The sequence below is a fragment of the Mauremys reevesii genome, linkage group 1 (assembly GCF_016161935.1).
Source record: "Mauremys reevesii isolate NIE-2019 linkage group 1, ASM1616193v1, whole genome shotgun sequence".
Taxonomy (NCBI): domain Eukaryota; kingdom Metazoa; phylum Chordata; order Testudines; family Geoemydidae; genus Mauremys; species Mauremys reevesii.
The window spans coordinates 166,528,288-166,541,790 of NC_052623.1; the positions used below are offsets into that span (position 1 = coordinate 166,528,288).

General features: G+C 50.4%; 1 protein-coding gene across 3 annotated transcripts in view; it reads right to left on the reverse strand.

Moving 5' to 3' along the window:
• CLIC6 (chloride intracellular channel 6) overlaps positions 1-13,503 on the reverse strand; it is a 55,681-nt gene that overhangs the window by 14,471 nt on the left and 27,707 nt on the right. For all 3 annotated transcript variants that reach the window (XM_039540757.1, XM_039540767.1, XM_039540776.1), the window contains exon 2: positions 81-190. In XM_039540757.1, the coding sequence (XP_039396691.1) occupies positions 81-190 (110 nt within the window). The remainder of the gene's footprint in view (positions 1-80; positions 191-13,503) is intronic.

A 13,503-nucleotide genomic window follows, 5' to 3' on the forward strand; every position in this document is an offset into this window, starting at 1 on the left:
TTACCACAAGCAATACATTCTTTAAAATAATCATTTTGCTAATGTTCTTCTGAAAATGAAAATATATATTGTAATCTTACCTTTTCAAGTCTACAGTTGTTACATTAAATATAACTCCTTTTAGCCACAGAATCATAAAGAGACGCTGAGAAAACGGGCAATTTCCAATGCTTTCCCCGTCACTACCAGCCTACAATGAAAAACAATAATATATGCTTTTAGCTAAACTATTTTTATAATGGCAAAGTCAGTCAGTTGTCTGCTGTTTAAAGAATATGGACAAAATTCAGATCTGGTGAAAGCAGGTGTAAACTCACTGTAATCATTTATAGTCCTTAAAGACTAACGGATTTATTTGGACATAAGCTTTTGTGGGTAAAAAACCTCACTTCTTAAGGTGCCACTGGACTCCTTGTTATTTTTGTGGATACAGACTAACACGGCTACCCCCTGATACTTGACACATTTATAATGAAATAGTTTTATACAATGTTTCTTTATATACTCCTCCAAACACTTTAATATCTCCTTAGAAATGGATGTTCTAAAATGTTTTTTTTTCAGCATATAACTGTTTTTATAAACTAGTGAACAAAATTCAAATCATAGCATTACTTTAAAAGAAAGATTCCATGTTAACATAAATCTCTCTAAATAATTATATGTATTCTTAACACGTTTATACCAGTTATGACTCCTGAAAACACCAGCACAAAAAGATGTAGCAAAATATATTACATCATTAATTGAGATTTAGTGCCAAGAGCAGTTAGGAGGCTAATTCAAATAAATCTCTCCTGCATCCTGTGCTTGCAATCCTCATGACAATTGTCAGAGTAGTGCCAACTCCATGCTTCTGTCAGAGACAGTGGACAGTGAGGAGGGTCATGCAGGTTCATGGGATTTTTTTCAAAAGGCATGAAAATTGTGGGATGCAGATGACAGTATGAGAGGGATAAAGTTGCATGCTGGGAAGTTGACCATTTGCTCCCAGTGACCTCTGTGTGATTTGTTTCTGCCTCACCATGCATTGCAAAAACTTCCCAAAGATAGTGTACTGGACGGTGATGAGTTGCACCTACTCATGGTGCACTGCACTGTGAATCAACACAAGTGCTCCTGGTGAATATGAGCAGTGCCGATGCAAAAAGCCAAGTATTTACATGCACAAGCAATATACTAACTGTGGTGGCTTTATGCCATTGTAATTTGTGTTGGCAAAAGTTTGTAGTGTAGGTATGCCCTCTATCTTTCCTCATACCAGTGGCTCTCAACCTGCCAGACTACGGTACCCCTTTCAGGAGTCTTATTTGTCTTGTGTGTCCTCAAGTTTCACTTCACTTAAAAACTACTTGCTTACACAAATCAGACATAAAAATACAAAAGGGTCACAGCACACTATTACTGAACAACTGCTCACTGTCTCATTTTACCATATACTTATAAAATAAATCAATTGGAATATAAATATTGTACTTACATTTCAGTGTGTATTGTATAGAGCAATATAAACCAATCATTGTCTGTATGAAATTTTAGTTTGTGCTAACTCTGCTAGTGCTTTTTATGTAGCCTGTTGTAAAACTAGGCAAATATCTAGATGACCTGATGTACCCTTTGGAAGATCTCTCCATACCCCCAGGGTTACAAGTACCCCTGGTTGAGAACCACTGCTTTATACAGCTTTGGCACAACCAGAGCAAGTTAAATTTGTATTTACCTCCCACTAGATATTCTCTTTTAACTCTGTCATTCTTGTCTGGCTCGTTGTTTAGTAAAGTTCTTTGAAGCTTATAACACTTTCCAAGGTTTACACTGGCCATATTTCCTCCCTAGAGAAGTTACTCACAATCTCACAATAATACATAAACCTTGCATTTTTAATACAATGGACTCCATACCTGTCACATGAGGGTTTTACAAAAACAAGCTAGGAGTTACTGGGACACCTAACTTCTTGACTTCATTATGCTCCATTGCTAGGATGCATCAACATTAATAAAGGCTATGATTATCAAGCTGATAAACACCACCATAATATCACAGAGAATTTTGTTTGGAAGCATTAGTTAAATAGAATATAAATATTGTAACACAAAGTTAAACATCACTCTAAGCTCTTGTTTTCAGGTTCTGGCTGAAGAAGGGTGTTATTGTATAAGAGACCTGGGGATGCCTGTCTGCCCATCCAGGCTGCTTTCAATTTCACCAGCTCAGCTGACTGTCAGCTCCTTCAAGTGAGCAGTCTGCCACGACTTACCAAAGTAAGGACAAAACACAGGCACCAGCTTCATTTCCCCCGGGGTGCTTGACCCCTCTCTGTCCCCCAGGCCCTACTCCCACTCCATCCCTTCCCCCAAGACCCCACCCCTGCTCTGCCTCTTCCCACCCTGTTCCATCCTCTCCTCTGAATGCCCTGCCCTCACTCCACCCCCTCTCCCTAGCGCCTCCTGCATGCCACTAAACAGCTGATCCGTGGTGGGCGGGAGGTGCTGGGAGGGAGGGGCAGGAGCTATTCGGCAGGGCCACCAGTGGGTGGAGCACCCACGGAGTCAGCACCTATGGGATAAAACACTGTTTTCTATAAAAAAAATTGATGGAACTGGCCCTGAAAACTGGAATATGTCTGTCTTTAGGGACATGTTTACTCTATTTATTTATTTACTTATTGAAAAAAACAGATAGTGCAGAGGGAGGTGTGAGAACGGTGAACAAGTCACTTAATTTTTATTTTATTTTGGGATGGTGGGACACCACACCTGTCCCTGCTACTAGGTAATGATCAGTGGTGGCATTTTAAAATGAAATGAAAATGAAAATGGAATTTTAGAGTTTTATAAATAGTGCTGAAAAGTAAAGTAACAAAGGCATTTAAACTCATCAAAAGCAGTTATATATTTATGACAAGCGATTCTGATTTATATATAATAAAAAATAATTAAAAATAATCTCAAATGATAGTAAATTGTTGCACCTTGAGGAAACAAGGGGCATCTCTTCTGAAAAGCAATACATATACCCATTCTTTCTAAACAATCGGACATTCACTCTGTATTCACTCGGGCTTTAATAGCAAAAGAAATACCCTTGTAAGGCTTACTGTTGCATTCAGAGAACTTTACAGATCATTAAGTGATCAACAGTCACAATGGAATGAACTTCTTTTCATGATCCTGTACCAATTTCCCTTGACATAAAAGTTAGAAGCTTGGGTCCCTCTAACTTTTGCTACTGAAGCTGAGGGAATATAGACAGCCAGGCTGTCAGTTTGTTTGTCTCCCATCACCTTGGTAACAGTAAATTTCAGGGACTCAGAAGAGCAGCTTCCATCCTGCTCTTCTGTGTAACTTTCCATAAGGTGGAGTCAGGGATCCAGATGAAGACAGACACGTTACCATGACAAATGCAGAAGCGAAATAGACAATGAGTCCATCAATTTGTTATTAAACTGGAATGACAAATAGTCTACCAACAACATAGTTATCTGTTTGCTTAGGAATCGGCAGCTTTTAGAACTGCTATAGAAGCACCAGGATGGCTTTTTTTTAAGTGCAATGTTTTAATGATTGAGAAAGTTTTATGTTCTGGGGGCATCAGCTTGATTTAGGGGAATAATACTGGTTTTCCCATTTGTCCATTTTGTGATAGATTATGAATACAATAACGAATAGCCGACCCTTTTCCCTTTTCTCCTATACATCTATCAAGCTGCTGGTAACCACCAGTGAGAGATGTTCTTAAAAATAATGGGGAAATGGCTAAAATGAAGGACAAAACATTGCCAAAGAATTATACAACACGCTCTAAATGTCTTGAAAATAATGTAAATATTTTTTTTCAGTAATTTTAGGGCCCAGTCCTGTATGCTGTTAGGCTCTTTGGTTCCCACTGGAGTCCAACAGTTTGCAGGTTTTGTCCCTTTCCATATTATGCAAGATGAACACCAAGGTATATTAGCAGCATGATATTAGTCTATATATTTTCAGGAACCAACTATGAATTTTCTAGTGAATGGAGCTTACTGTGTTTGTCCAGTGCTGCTGCCTCCTGTGGTTACAAAAACAGCATTTTGATTTAAAACCAAAAATAAATTAAATTGTTTCTCAATGTTTCCCCATTTCCCTCTGGGACACAAGTTTTATAACAAGTTAAAAAGCTTCCAAGCTTAAAAAGTTTTGTGGGAGTTCCTTGTTAAAACATTGGCATGACATCAATTCACCCCTCCTGATCCAAAAGCCTGGGCATACAGGCTGTGCAATAGGGGTGTCATTTGCTATGGGGCAGAGGGGGCAGTTGCCTTATGCCTCCAGACCTTGGTTTTGTCCCTCCCCCTGACTTTTCATAGCTCCTTGACAGCCAGTGATGCGGTGTCTCCCTCAGGTCTCTGGAGGCCACTGTGGGGCAGGCTGGGCCAGAGCTCCTTATCACTGTGTTGTCAGCACCACTCCCTCTCCACACTGGCTGGACAGGAAGCAGCAGTGGCACCCTGGGGTTCAGCTCAGCTTGGAAGGGCCAGGCCCCAGTCTCTGTCCTGTGCCAGCCATCGGTGACACACATACACCTCAGCTCATCTTCCTCCCAATGACGGGCATAGGACCAGTCCGCCATCTCCCCGTTCCACTCTACACCCCCAGGATGGGACCAGACTTATACCATTTCTCCTAATTTTTTCTAAAATGATGGCCCTGTAATGCAACATGTCCTGAAGGTTCATAAACTCTGGCTATGTAAGCTGAAGACAGGGAAGTGAGTTCTAGAGCTAAGGGCCCCAAACTGAGAATACTCTGCCGACAGCTGTCTCCTACTTATACCGGAGAACCACTCATTCAGATGTCCCAGCTGATCTCAACTACTGCAAGGAGAGAGGCAGTCTCTCATGTAGTCATACCCAAACCATTGTCCATCCTATTACTGGGGAGGACTGTCATGTAGACAGCACCATATTTAAAGGCCTGAAAGACTTGTAGCTGCTGGGAGCCCCAACTCCATGGAACGGGAAGCAGACCAGCTGTCATGGGCCTTCAGGGGTTCTGCATTAGCCACCTCTGATGCAATTATGGATGACAGTAGCTTGCCTCCAACTCTGCAGGGACAGCCTCTAACAATAGCAAAGTTGGAGGCAGGAGACAGCAAATCTTGAAAGCCATCAGCAGCAGAAGAAGCTACTGACCTACAGCTACTGCAAGAGGTGGAACACAGGACCTGAGGCAGATGACCCTAGGTTGTCTAAGTTCTTTCCTTGTCATTTTAACAGTCTATGAATCTGATGCAGAACTTAACATCCTTTGAAGCCTGAACTTATTTTTTTGTGCTTCCAGGTTCTATTTGGGGATGGCAGTAAAGGCTTAATGGAAAACTTTGTGAAGATTCCATTTTCCTACATGTAGTGGGAAATATTATGCTGCACGCTCACAATAGGTTTGTAGGGACCTTAGAAAAACCTATGATAGATACCTGAGGTCTCCAAGATGCCATAGCAACTTGTGACTTATTATAAGGTTAGGATGGAGATGATCAAGCAGAAAAAGACGGTTACTCACCTGTAGTAACTGTTGTTCTTCGAGATGTGTTGCTCCTATCCATTCCAGTTAGGTGTGCGCGCCACGCGTGCACGGCATCTCGGAACTTTTTTACCCTAGCAACACCGGCGGGCCGGCTGGCGCCCCCTGGAGTGGCGCCGCCATGGCGCATGTTATATACCCCAGCCGGCCCGTCCGCTCCTCAGTTCCTTCTTGCCGGCTACTCCGACAGTGGGGAAGGAGGGCGGGTCTGGAATGGATAGGAGCAACACATCTCGAAGAACAACAGTTACTACGGTGAGTAACCGTCTTTTCTTCTTCGAGTGATTGCTCCTATGCATTCCAGTTAGGTGAATCCCAAGCCTTACCTAGGCGGTAGGGTTGGAGTGAGACGTGGCAGAGTGCAATACCGCGGAGCCGAAGGCTGCGTCGTCTCGAGACTGCTGCACCAACGCGTAGTGGGAGGCGAAGGTGTGGACCGAAGACCAGGTGGCCGCTCAGCAGATGTCCTGGATCGGAACGTGGGTCAGGAAGGCGGCCGACGAGGCGTGCGCCCTCGTCGAGTGTGCCGTGAGGCGGCATGGCGGCACGCGAGCAAGCTCGTAGCAGGTCCGGATACACGCAGTGACCCAGGAGGAAATCCGCTGGGAGGATATCGGCTCGTCTTTCATGCGGTCAGCAACCGCTACGAACAGCTGGGGCGAACGCCGGAAGGGCTTAGTCCGCTCGATGTAGAAAGCGAGCGCCCTGCGGACGTCGAGGGTATGCAGCTGCTGTTCCCGAGGCGAGGCATGTGGCTTCGGGAAGAACACCGGGAGGAAGATCTCCTGGTTGAGATGGAAAGCTGACACTACCTTCGGGAGGAAGGCCGGATGAGGGCGAAGCTGCACCTTGTCCCCATGGAAGATGGTGTACGGCAGGCTAACCGTCAGAGCGCGGAGCTCAGAAACTCGTCTCGCTGATGTAATGGCGACAAGGAAGGCCGTCTTCCAGAAGAGGTAGAGCAGGGAGCACGTGGCTAAGGGCTCGAACGGAGGGCCCATCAGCTTAGCGAGCACGAGGTTCAAATCCCATGTCAGGGTAGGACGCCGCACCGGCGGGTACAAGCGGTCCAGGCCTTTGAGGAAGCGGGAAATCATCTGGTTCGAGAAGATGGACCGACCTTCCACGGACGGACGAAAGGCGGACACTGCTGCCAGGTGAACTCTCAAGGAGGAGACCGCAAGACCTTGCTCCTTAAGGTGCCAGAGGTAGTCCAGGATGGTAGGGACCGGGACCACGAATGGATTGAGACCTTGATGATCACACCAGAGTGCAAATCTCTTCCACTTCGCTAGGTAAGTGGAGCGAGTGGAAGGCTTTCTGCTCTCAAGCAGGACTTGCTGAACCGCTGTAGAACAGCCCCTCTCCTCATGGGTCAACCACTCAGGTACCAAGCTGTAAGATGGAGGGACTGCAGGTTCGGATGGCGGAGTCTGCTGAAGTCCTGGGTGATGAGGTCTGGCCACAACGGAAGGGGGATGGGTTCCCGAACGGAGAGCTCGAGCAGCAGGGTGTACCAGTGCTGCCTCAGCCAGGCCGGTGCTAAGAGTATGATATGGGCTCTGTCCCTCCGAAGCTTCAGGAGCACTCGGTGCACGAGCGGGAACGGAGGGAAGGCATAGAGGAGGCGATCCGTCCAGGGGTAAAAGAAGGCGTCCGACAGGGAGCCTGGTGAGCGACCCTGGTATGAGCAAAACCGGTGGCACTTCCTGTTCTCCCTGGAGGCAAATAGGTCTATTTGGGGAAACCCCCACCGCCGGAAGATTGTGTGGATGACATCTGGACGGAGGGACCACTCGTGGGAGAGGAACGACCTGCTGAGATGGTCGGCCAGTGTGTTCTGCACTCCCGGAAGAAAGGACGCTTCCAGGTGAATTGAGTGGGTTACGCAGAAGTCCCACAGGAGCATCGCTTCCTTGCAGAGCGGGGAGGAGCGGGCTCCGCCCTGCTTGTTCACATAGAACATTGCGGTGGTGTTGTCCGTGAATACTGTCACACAGCGGCGTTGCAGGTGGGTGCAGAAGGTGCGACAGGCCAGGCGGATCGCGCGCAGCTCGCGGACATTGATGTGTAGGGCGAGCTCCTGGGGCGACCACAGGCCTTGGGTGTGAAGGTCGCCCAGGTGAGCTCCCCAACCGAGTGCTGAAGCATCCGTGGTCAGAGTGGCCAACGGACGAGGAGGGCGGAATGGGACTCCAGCACACACGACCTCCGGGTCGAGCCACCAGTTGAGGGACTCGAGGGTCGGCCTGGTGACTGTGACCACCATGTCGATGGGATCCCGATGCGGTCGGTACACCGACGCAAGCCAAGACTGGAACGGACGGAGGCGGAGCCGTGCGTACGCGGTGACATACGTGCACGAAGCCATGTGGCCCAGGAGACGGAGGCAGGAGCGCACCGTCGTGGTCGGAAAGGTGACAAGGTCCCGGATGATGGAGACCATCATCTGGTGTCGAGCGCGAGGGAGAGAGGCCCTGGCCACCGTGGAGTCGAGAACCGCTCCGATGAACTCCACTCGCTGTGACGGAATCAAAGTGGACTTCTCGGCGTTGATGAGAAGACCGAGCCGTTGAAAGAGAGACAGGATTTCTGTCATCTGGTCCATCACGAGTTGTTGAGACTGTCCCCAAACCAGCCAGTCATCGAGATACGGGTAGACGTGTACTTGACGACGCCGGAGGGCTGCGGCAACCACCGCCATGCATTTGGTAAACACCCTCGGGGCGGTGGCGAGTCCAAACGGCAACACGGCGAACTGGTAGTGGGTGTTATTGACCACAAACCGGAGATAACGACGATGGGGAGGATAGATCGCGACATGGAATTACGCGTCCTTCATGTCGAGGGCGGCAAACCAATCTCCCGGATCCAGAGAGGGAATGATGGTCCCCAAGGTGACCATGCGAAACTTGGGCTTGAGCAGGTACTTGTTCAGCTCGCGAAGGTCCAGGATAGGACATAGCCCCCCTTTCGCTTTGGGGATGAGAAAATAACGGGAATAGAAACCCCTGCCCCGCCTGTCTTGAGGCACTGCTTCTATGGCACCCACGCTCAACAGAGTCTGAACCTCTTGTAAGAGGACTTGCTCGTGAGAGGGGTCCCTGAAGAGGGACAGGGAGGGTGGGTGGGAAGGAGGGGGCGAAACAAATTGTAGGCGGTATCCCGACTGGACCATTTGAAGCACCCAGTTGTCTGTTGTTAACTGGGACCACGCCGAAAAGAAATGGGAAAGGCGGTTGTAAAATAACGGGGAAGGATCCGGTAGGGAGAGAGATGGGCCGTCCTCGAGCGTCCCATCAAAAGGCCTGCTTAGCCCCCTGAGGGGCCTTGGAAGTGGCCTGGCCCTGGTTACGGCGGTTGCCCGAGGGACGACGGTGATTTTGGGCCGGTCGCCGGCTATTGTATGGCCGATACCGCTGCTGATAAAAGGGCCGGGAAGGCTGCTGCCGGAAGGACCTGCGCTGCATCGCCGGCGTGTGCATGCCAAGAGTACGGATTGCAATACGTCTGTCCTTCAGGGTCTGGATTCGAGAATCCGTCTTTTCGGAAAAGAGACCCTGTGTGTCAAAGGGCAGGTCCTGTAGAGTATACTGCACCTCTGGCGGCAGGGTAGAGGACTGCAGCCAGGCGACGCGCCGCATTGACACGCCGGAGGCTAAGGTCCGAGCCCCGGAGTCCGCAGCGTCGAGGGTGGCCGTGATGGAGGACCTAGATGACCGTCTGCCCTCCTCCAACAGCGCCGTGAACTCCTGGTGGGAGGCTGAAGGCAGGAGCTCCGTGAACTTCGCCAGGGACGTCAAGATGTCGTAGACGTACCTGGCGAGGAGGACCATCTAATTAGCAATTCGCATCTGCAAACCGCCTGCCGAGTAGACCTTGCGGCCTAGCAGGTCCATGCGCCGAGCATCCTTGGATTTAGGCGCGGGGGCAGGTTGACCGTGTCTCTCGCGGTCATTAACCGACTGCACCACTAACGAGTCCGGGGTTGGGTGGGTGTAAAGGTACTCGTATCCCGTCGGGGGAACCGAGTATTTACGCTCAACCCCGCGGGCCGTGGGAGGAATGGATGCAGGGGTTTGCCAGAGCGTAGTGGCGTTCTTTTGAATTTTCCTGACGAAGGGTAACGCCACGCGTACGGGAGCGTCTGCGCCCACCACATTGGTGATAGGGTCCTCGTCCTCCTGGACCTCCGCCACTGGGACATCCATGGCCGTCGCCACCCGGCGAAGCAGGTCCTGATGGGCCTTCAGGTCAATAGGCGGTGGATCCTTGGCTGAAGCGCCGGCCACCGCCTCGTCCGGGGAGGATGAAGAGGACAAGCCCTGCACTACGGCCTCCGCCGCAGGGGCTGTTGACTGTGCCTCGGCTGGATCGCGCAGCGTGGCGGACTTGTGGTCCGGTGGAATGGGGGACTCATGGTGAGGAGAATGAGCCGGCCGGCTAACCGTCGCCTCGGGGACCCTGCGCTCGGCGGCTAGGTCTCTCAGGGAAAACAGTACGCCCTGTGCCTCATGCTGGGCCCATGGAACCCAGAAGCCCCACTGTTGAGACCCCTGAGGATCGCCATGTGGGGTTGGTGGCAGATGCGCGGCGCTGTCCACAGCAGAGGCCACCGATGCCGGGCGGGATGGCCAAGGAGGGGCTGAGGCGCTGACAGACTGCACAGCTGAAGGCGGTAGCCTCTCCGCAGACGGTACTGAGGGATGGCGTGAGTACGTCCGGTACCGGGATAGTGATCGAGACCGTCGGTCACCGCGGTGCCGGGAGCTCGACCGGTGCCGGGAGCTCGACCGGGAGCGGGATCTGCGGTGCCGGGAGAGGCTGCGGGAATCGCGATGTCGGGAATGACGCCGGGATGGAGACCTCCGGTGGTGCCGTCGCAACGGCGATCGGGACCTGGATCTGCGCCGGGAGTGCGACTGGTACCGAGATGACGAACGGTATCGGGACTCTGACCGGCGGCGGGATGGCGACCAGTACCGGGACGGCGAACGGTGCCGAGATCGAGAAGGCGACCGCCGTCGGGACCGGGAGCGTGATCGGGACCGGGAGTGTCGCTTGTGCCGGAGGTCCACGGAGGGCGGGCGGAGCATCATTGCCGGCTTCCCGACGGATGTTACAGCCCGCACCGGCGGTGGCGGGGGCCGGAGGCTCGGTGCCTCTACGAGCTGTATGAGCTCTCGGGCTGCAGAGAATGTCTCCAGCATCGAAGGCAGCCGTGGCTCAACCGCGGACGGTGCTGGGGAGTGTGGCGGTGCCGGACTCGACGGGCCTTGCGGCGCCGGAGTCAACGGCCCGGTGCCTGCTTGGCGCACGGCCACCGCGGGAGGTGCCGATGGCGCAATAGTCATGGCTGAGTCCTGCGCGCAGGACTTAGCAATAGCCTTAGCCAGTCTGCGCTTTCTGGCAGGCGAAAGAGAGAGGTGCCGAGTCTTCTCCGTGCCTGACTGAGGCTGCGGTGCCGGAGTGGCTCGGAGCAGCCGGTGCGCTCTGCACCGATGAGGCTCTCGGTGCCGGCGCGGCCGGTGCCGGGGGCTGCAGCGACGCCTCCATAAGGAGCTGCTTTAGTCTATTGTCCCGCTCCTTACGCGTTCGCGGCTTGAAGGCGGAACAAATTTGGCACTTGTCCGTGCGATGACCCTCGCCGAGGCAGCGAAGACAGGAGTCGTGCGGGTCCCCAATCGGCATAGGCCTCTGGCAAATAGCGCAGGGCTTAAAGCCCGGTGCCTTGGGCATGAGCCCGCACCGGGGAAGGAAAGGGAGGGAAACCCCCCCTAACCCTAACACTAAACTTAACAAACTAACTATAACTACAACTATCACAACTAACTATTGTACTAAGATAACTATATACAAAAAACCTGTAGCGAAAGCTAGGGTAGTGGAGGACAGAGAGCACTCCACAGTTCCAACTGGCCGTCACGGGCGGTAAGAAGGAACTGAGGAGCGGACGGGCCGGCTGGGGTATATAACACGCGCCATGGCGGCGCCACTCCAGGGGGCGCCAGCCGGCCCGCCGGTGTTGCTAGGGTAAAAAAGTTCCGAGATGCCGTGCACGCACGGCGCGCACACCTAACTGGAATGCATAGGAGCAATCACTCGAAGAAGAACCTTGATTTTGAATCTTTTTTCCCCTTTAGTTTAAAGGTGCTGTGATGGAGCATCTGCCCCAGACTGCCTTGTAAGGGGTTAATGGAGCTCTAGGGATGCTGCGCAGAAAGCAGCCAATAGGAGAGGGGCTGCGAGGAGGAGACAATGAGGGCTGGGCAGGCCCGTATAAGAAGAGCTGCAGGGCAGAGCAGCCTCAGTAGCTGCCTGGAGCTTGAAGAGGGAAGTTCAGGCTCCTAGCAGGAGAAAGGTGTGCCAACACCTGAATAGAGCAGTACTGCCAGCAAGGATTGGAGAAGCTAGAGAGAGCTCCTGGCTAGCTGCTAAGACTGGCAGGCTGAAGCCCTGAGGTAAGGATGAAGAATGTAGGGGGGATTGTGAGGAAGTGGCCCAAAGAAATTAACTGAAGCAGTGGCTGGACTGAGGGACTGTGGTACATTCCCTGAAAGGGAAGGAACACAGAGTGTGGTACAGCCAGAGGGTTACGTCCTGAAGAGGATGCTGTTAGGATATAGCTATTCAGGCCTGTCTGTAAAGGCCTATACTTTAAGAATTTAGGTGTATTCTTATCACTTAGCTAGTTATAGAGGTATAAAAGAGAAAATCAAAATCACTGTCTGTGTAATGGCCTTCTCTTATTGTGACTGTCTGAGGCCTGGTAAGCAGCAAAGGCAGCCATAATCTGGGACGTGTATGGTCACATCCACACATTCCAAACTAGTCACATTGAAATAAGGTGCTATTGAGCTATTAGGAATACAATCCTGTCCTGATATTTCTATCACCTCCAGAGACAGGGAAGAGCCTGGAAGATGTAAAAGGAAACTTAGTTTAATAGCATCCTGTCTGGCAAGAACTCACTTATCAATAGACACAGCTGGAAAATCCTTATGTCTGTATAGATGTAGTTGTGAAATCCTCACTTCTGTATTGTTTTGTATGTTTATTTGCATGGTTTCTGTCTGGTTCTGTAATTGTTTGTCTGCTGTATAATTAATTTTGTTGGGTGTAAACCAATGAAGGTGGTGGGATATAATTGGCTAAATAACCATGTTACAATATGTTAGGATTGGTTAGTTAAATTTCCTTAAAATGATTGGTTAAGGAATAGCTAAGCAAAACTCAAGTTTGACTATATAGTCTGCAGTCAATCAGGAAGTAAGGGGGGAGGGGGGAATGGGAACAGGGACTGGGGATGGGGGAATTAAAATGAAAACAGGGGATGGGAACAGGAACAGGGACACAATATAGGCAAGGCTCTGTGGTGTCAGAGCTGGGAAGGGGGACACTAAGGAAGGAATCTGGAATCATGCTTGCTGGAAGTTCACCTCAATAAACATCAAATTGTTTGCGCCTTTGGACTTCGGGTATTGTTGCTCTCTGTTCATGCAAGAAGGACCAGGGAAGTAAGAGGGTGAAGGAATAAGCTCCCTAACAGATGCCATGATCCTTGGAGTGATGTGGGTCCTGGAGCAGACATGACTGTGGCAAGACATCACCAGAAGAGGGTGCACTAGTGAGCAGATCTAATCTCCAGGACAGCCAACAGGAGGTGCTGCAGTGGTGATTGAACCCTGTTACCAGTGCATTTCTATGTTATAAGCAGAAAACTCAACAGATGATACCATCCAACCATATAATTTCTAATGATAAAATCATAATCTTCAAATTGTAAATATGAATTTAAAGTTCATTTCTCCAGATAAACTTGCCCAATATACCTTCTAATATATACCAATCTTTAGACACTGGAACAAATTAGTACAAACATCATTACATCCAAAGTGCAACAAAAATGTTCACATTTTAATGAATAAGAGATGCTAGGCAT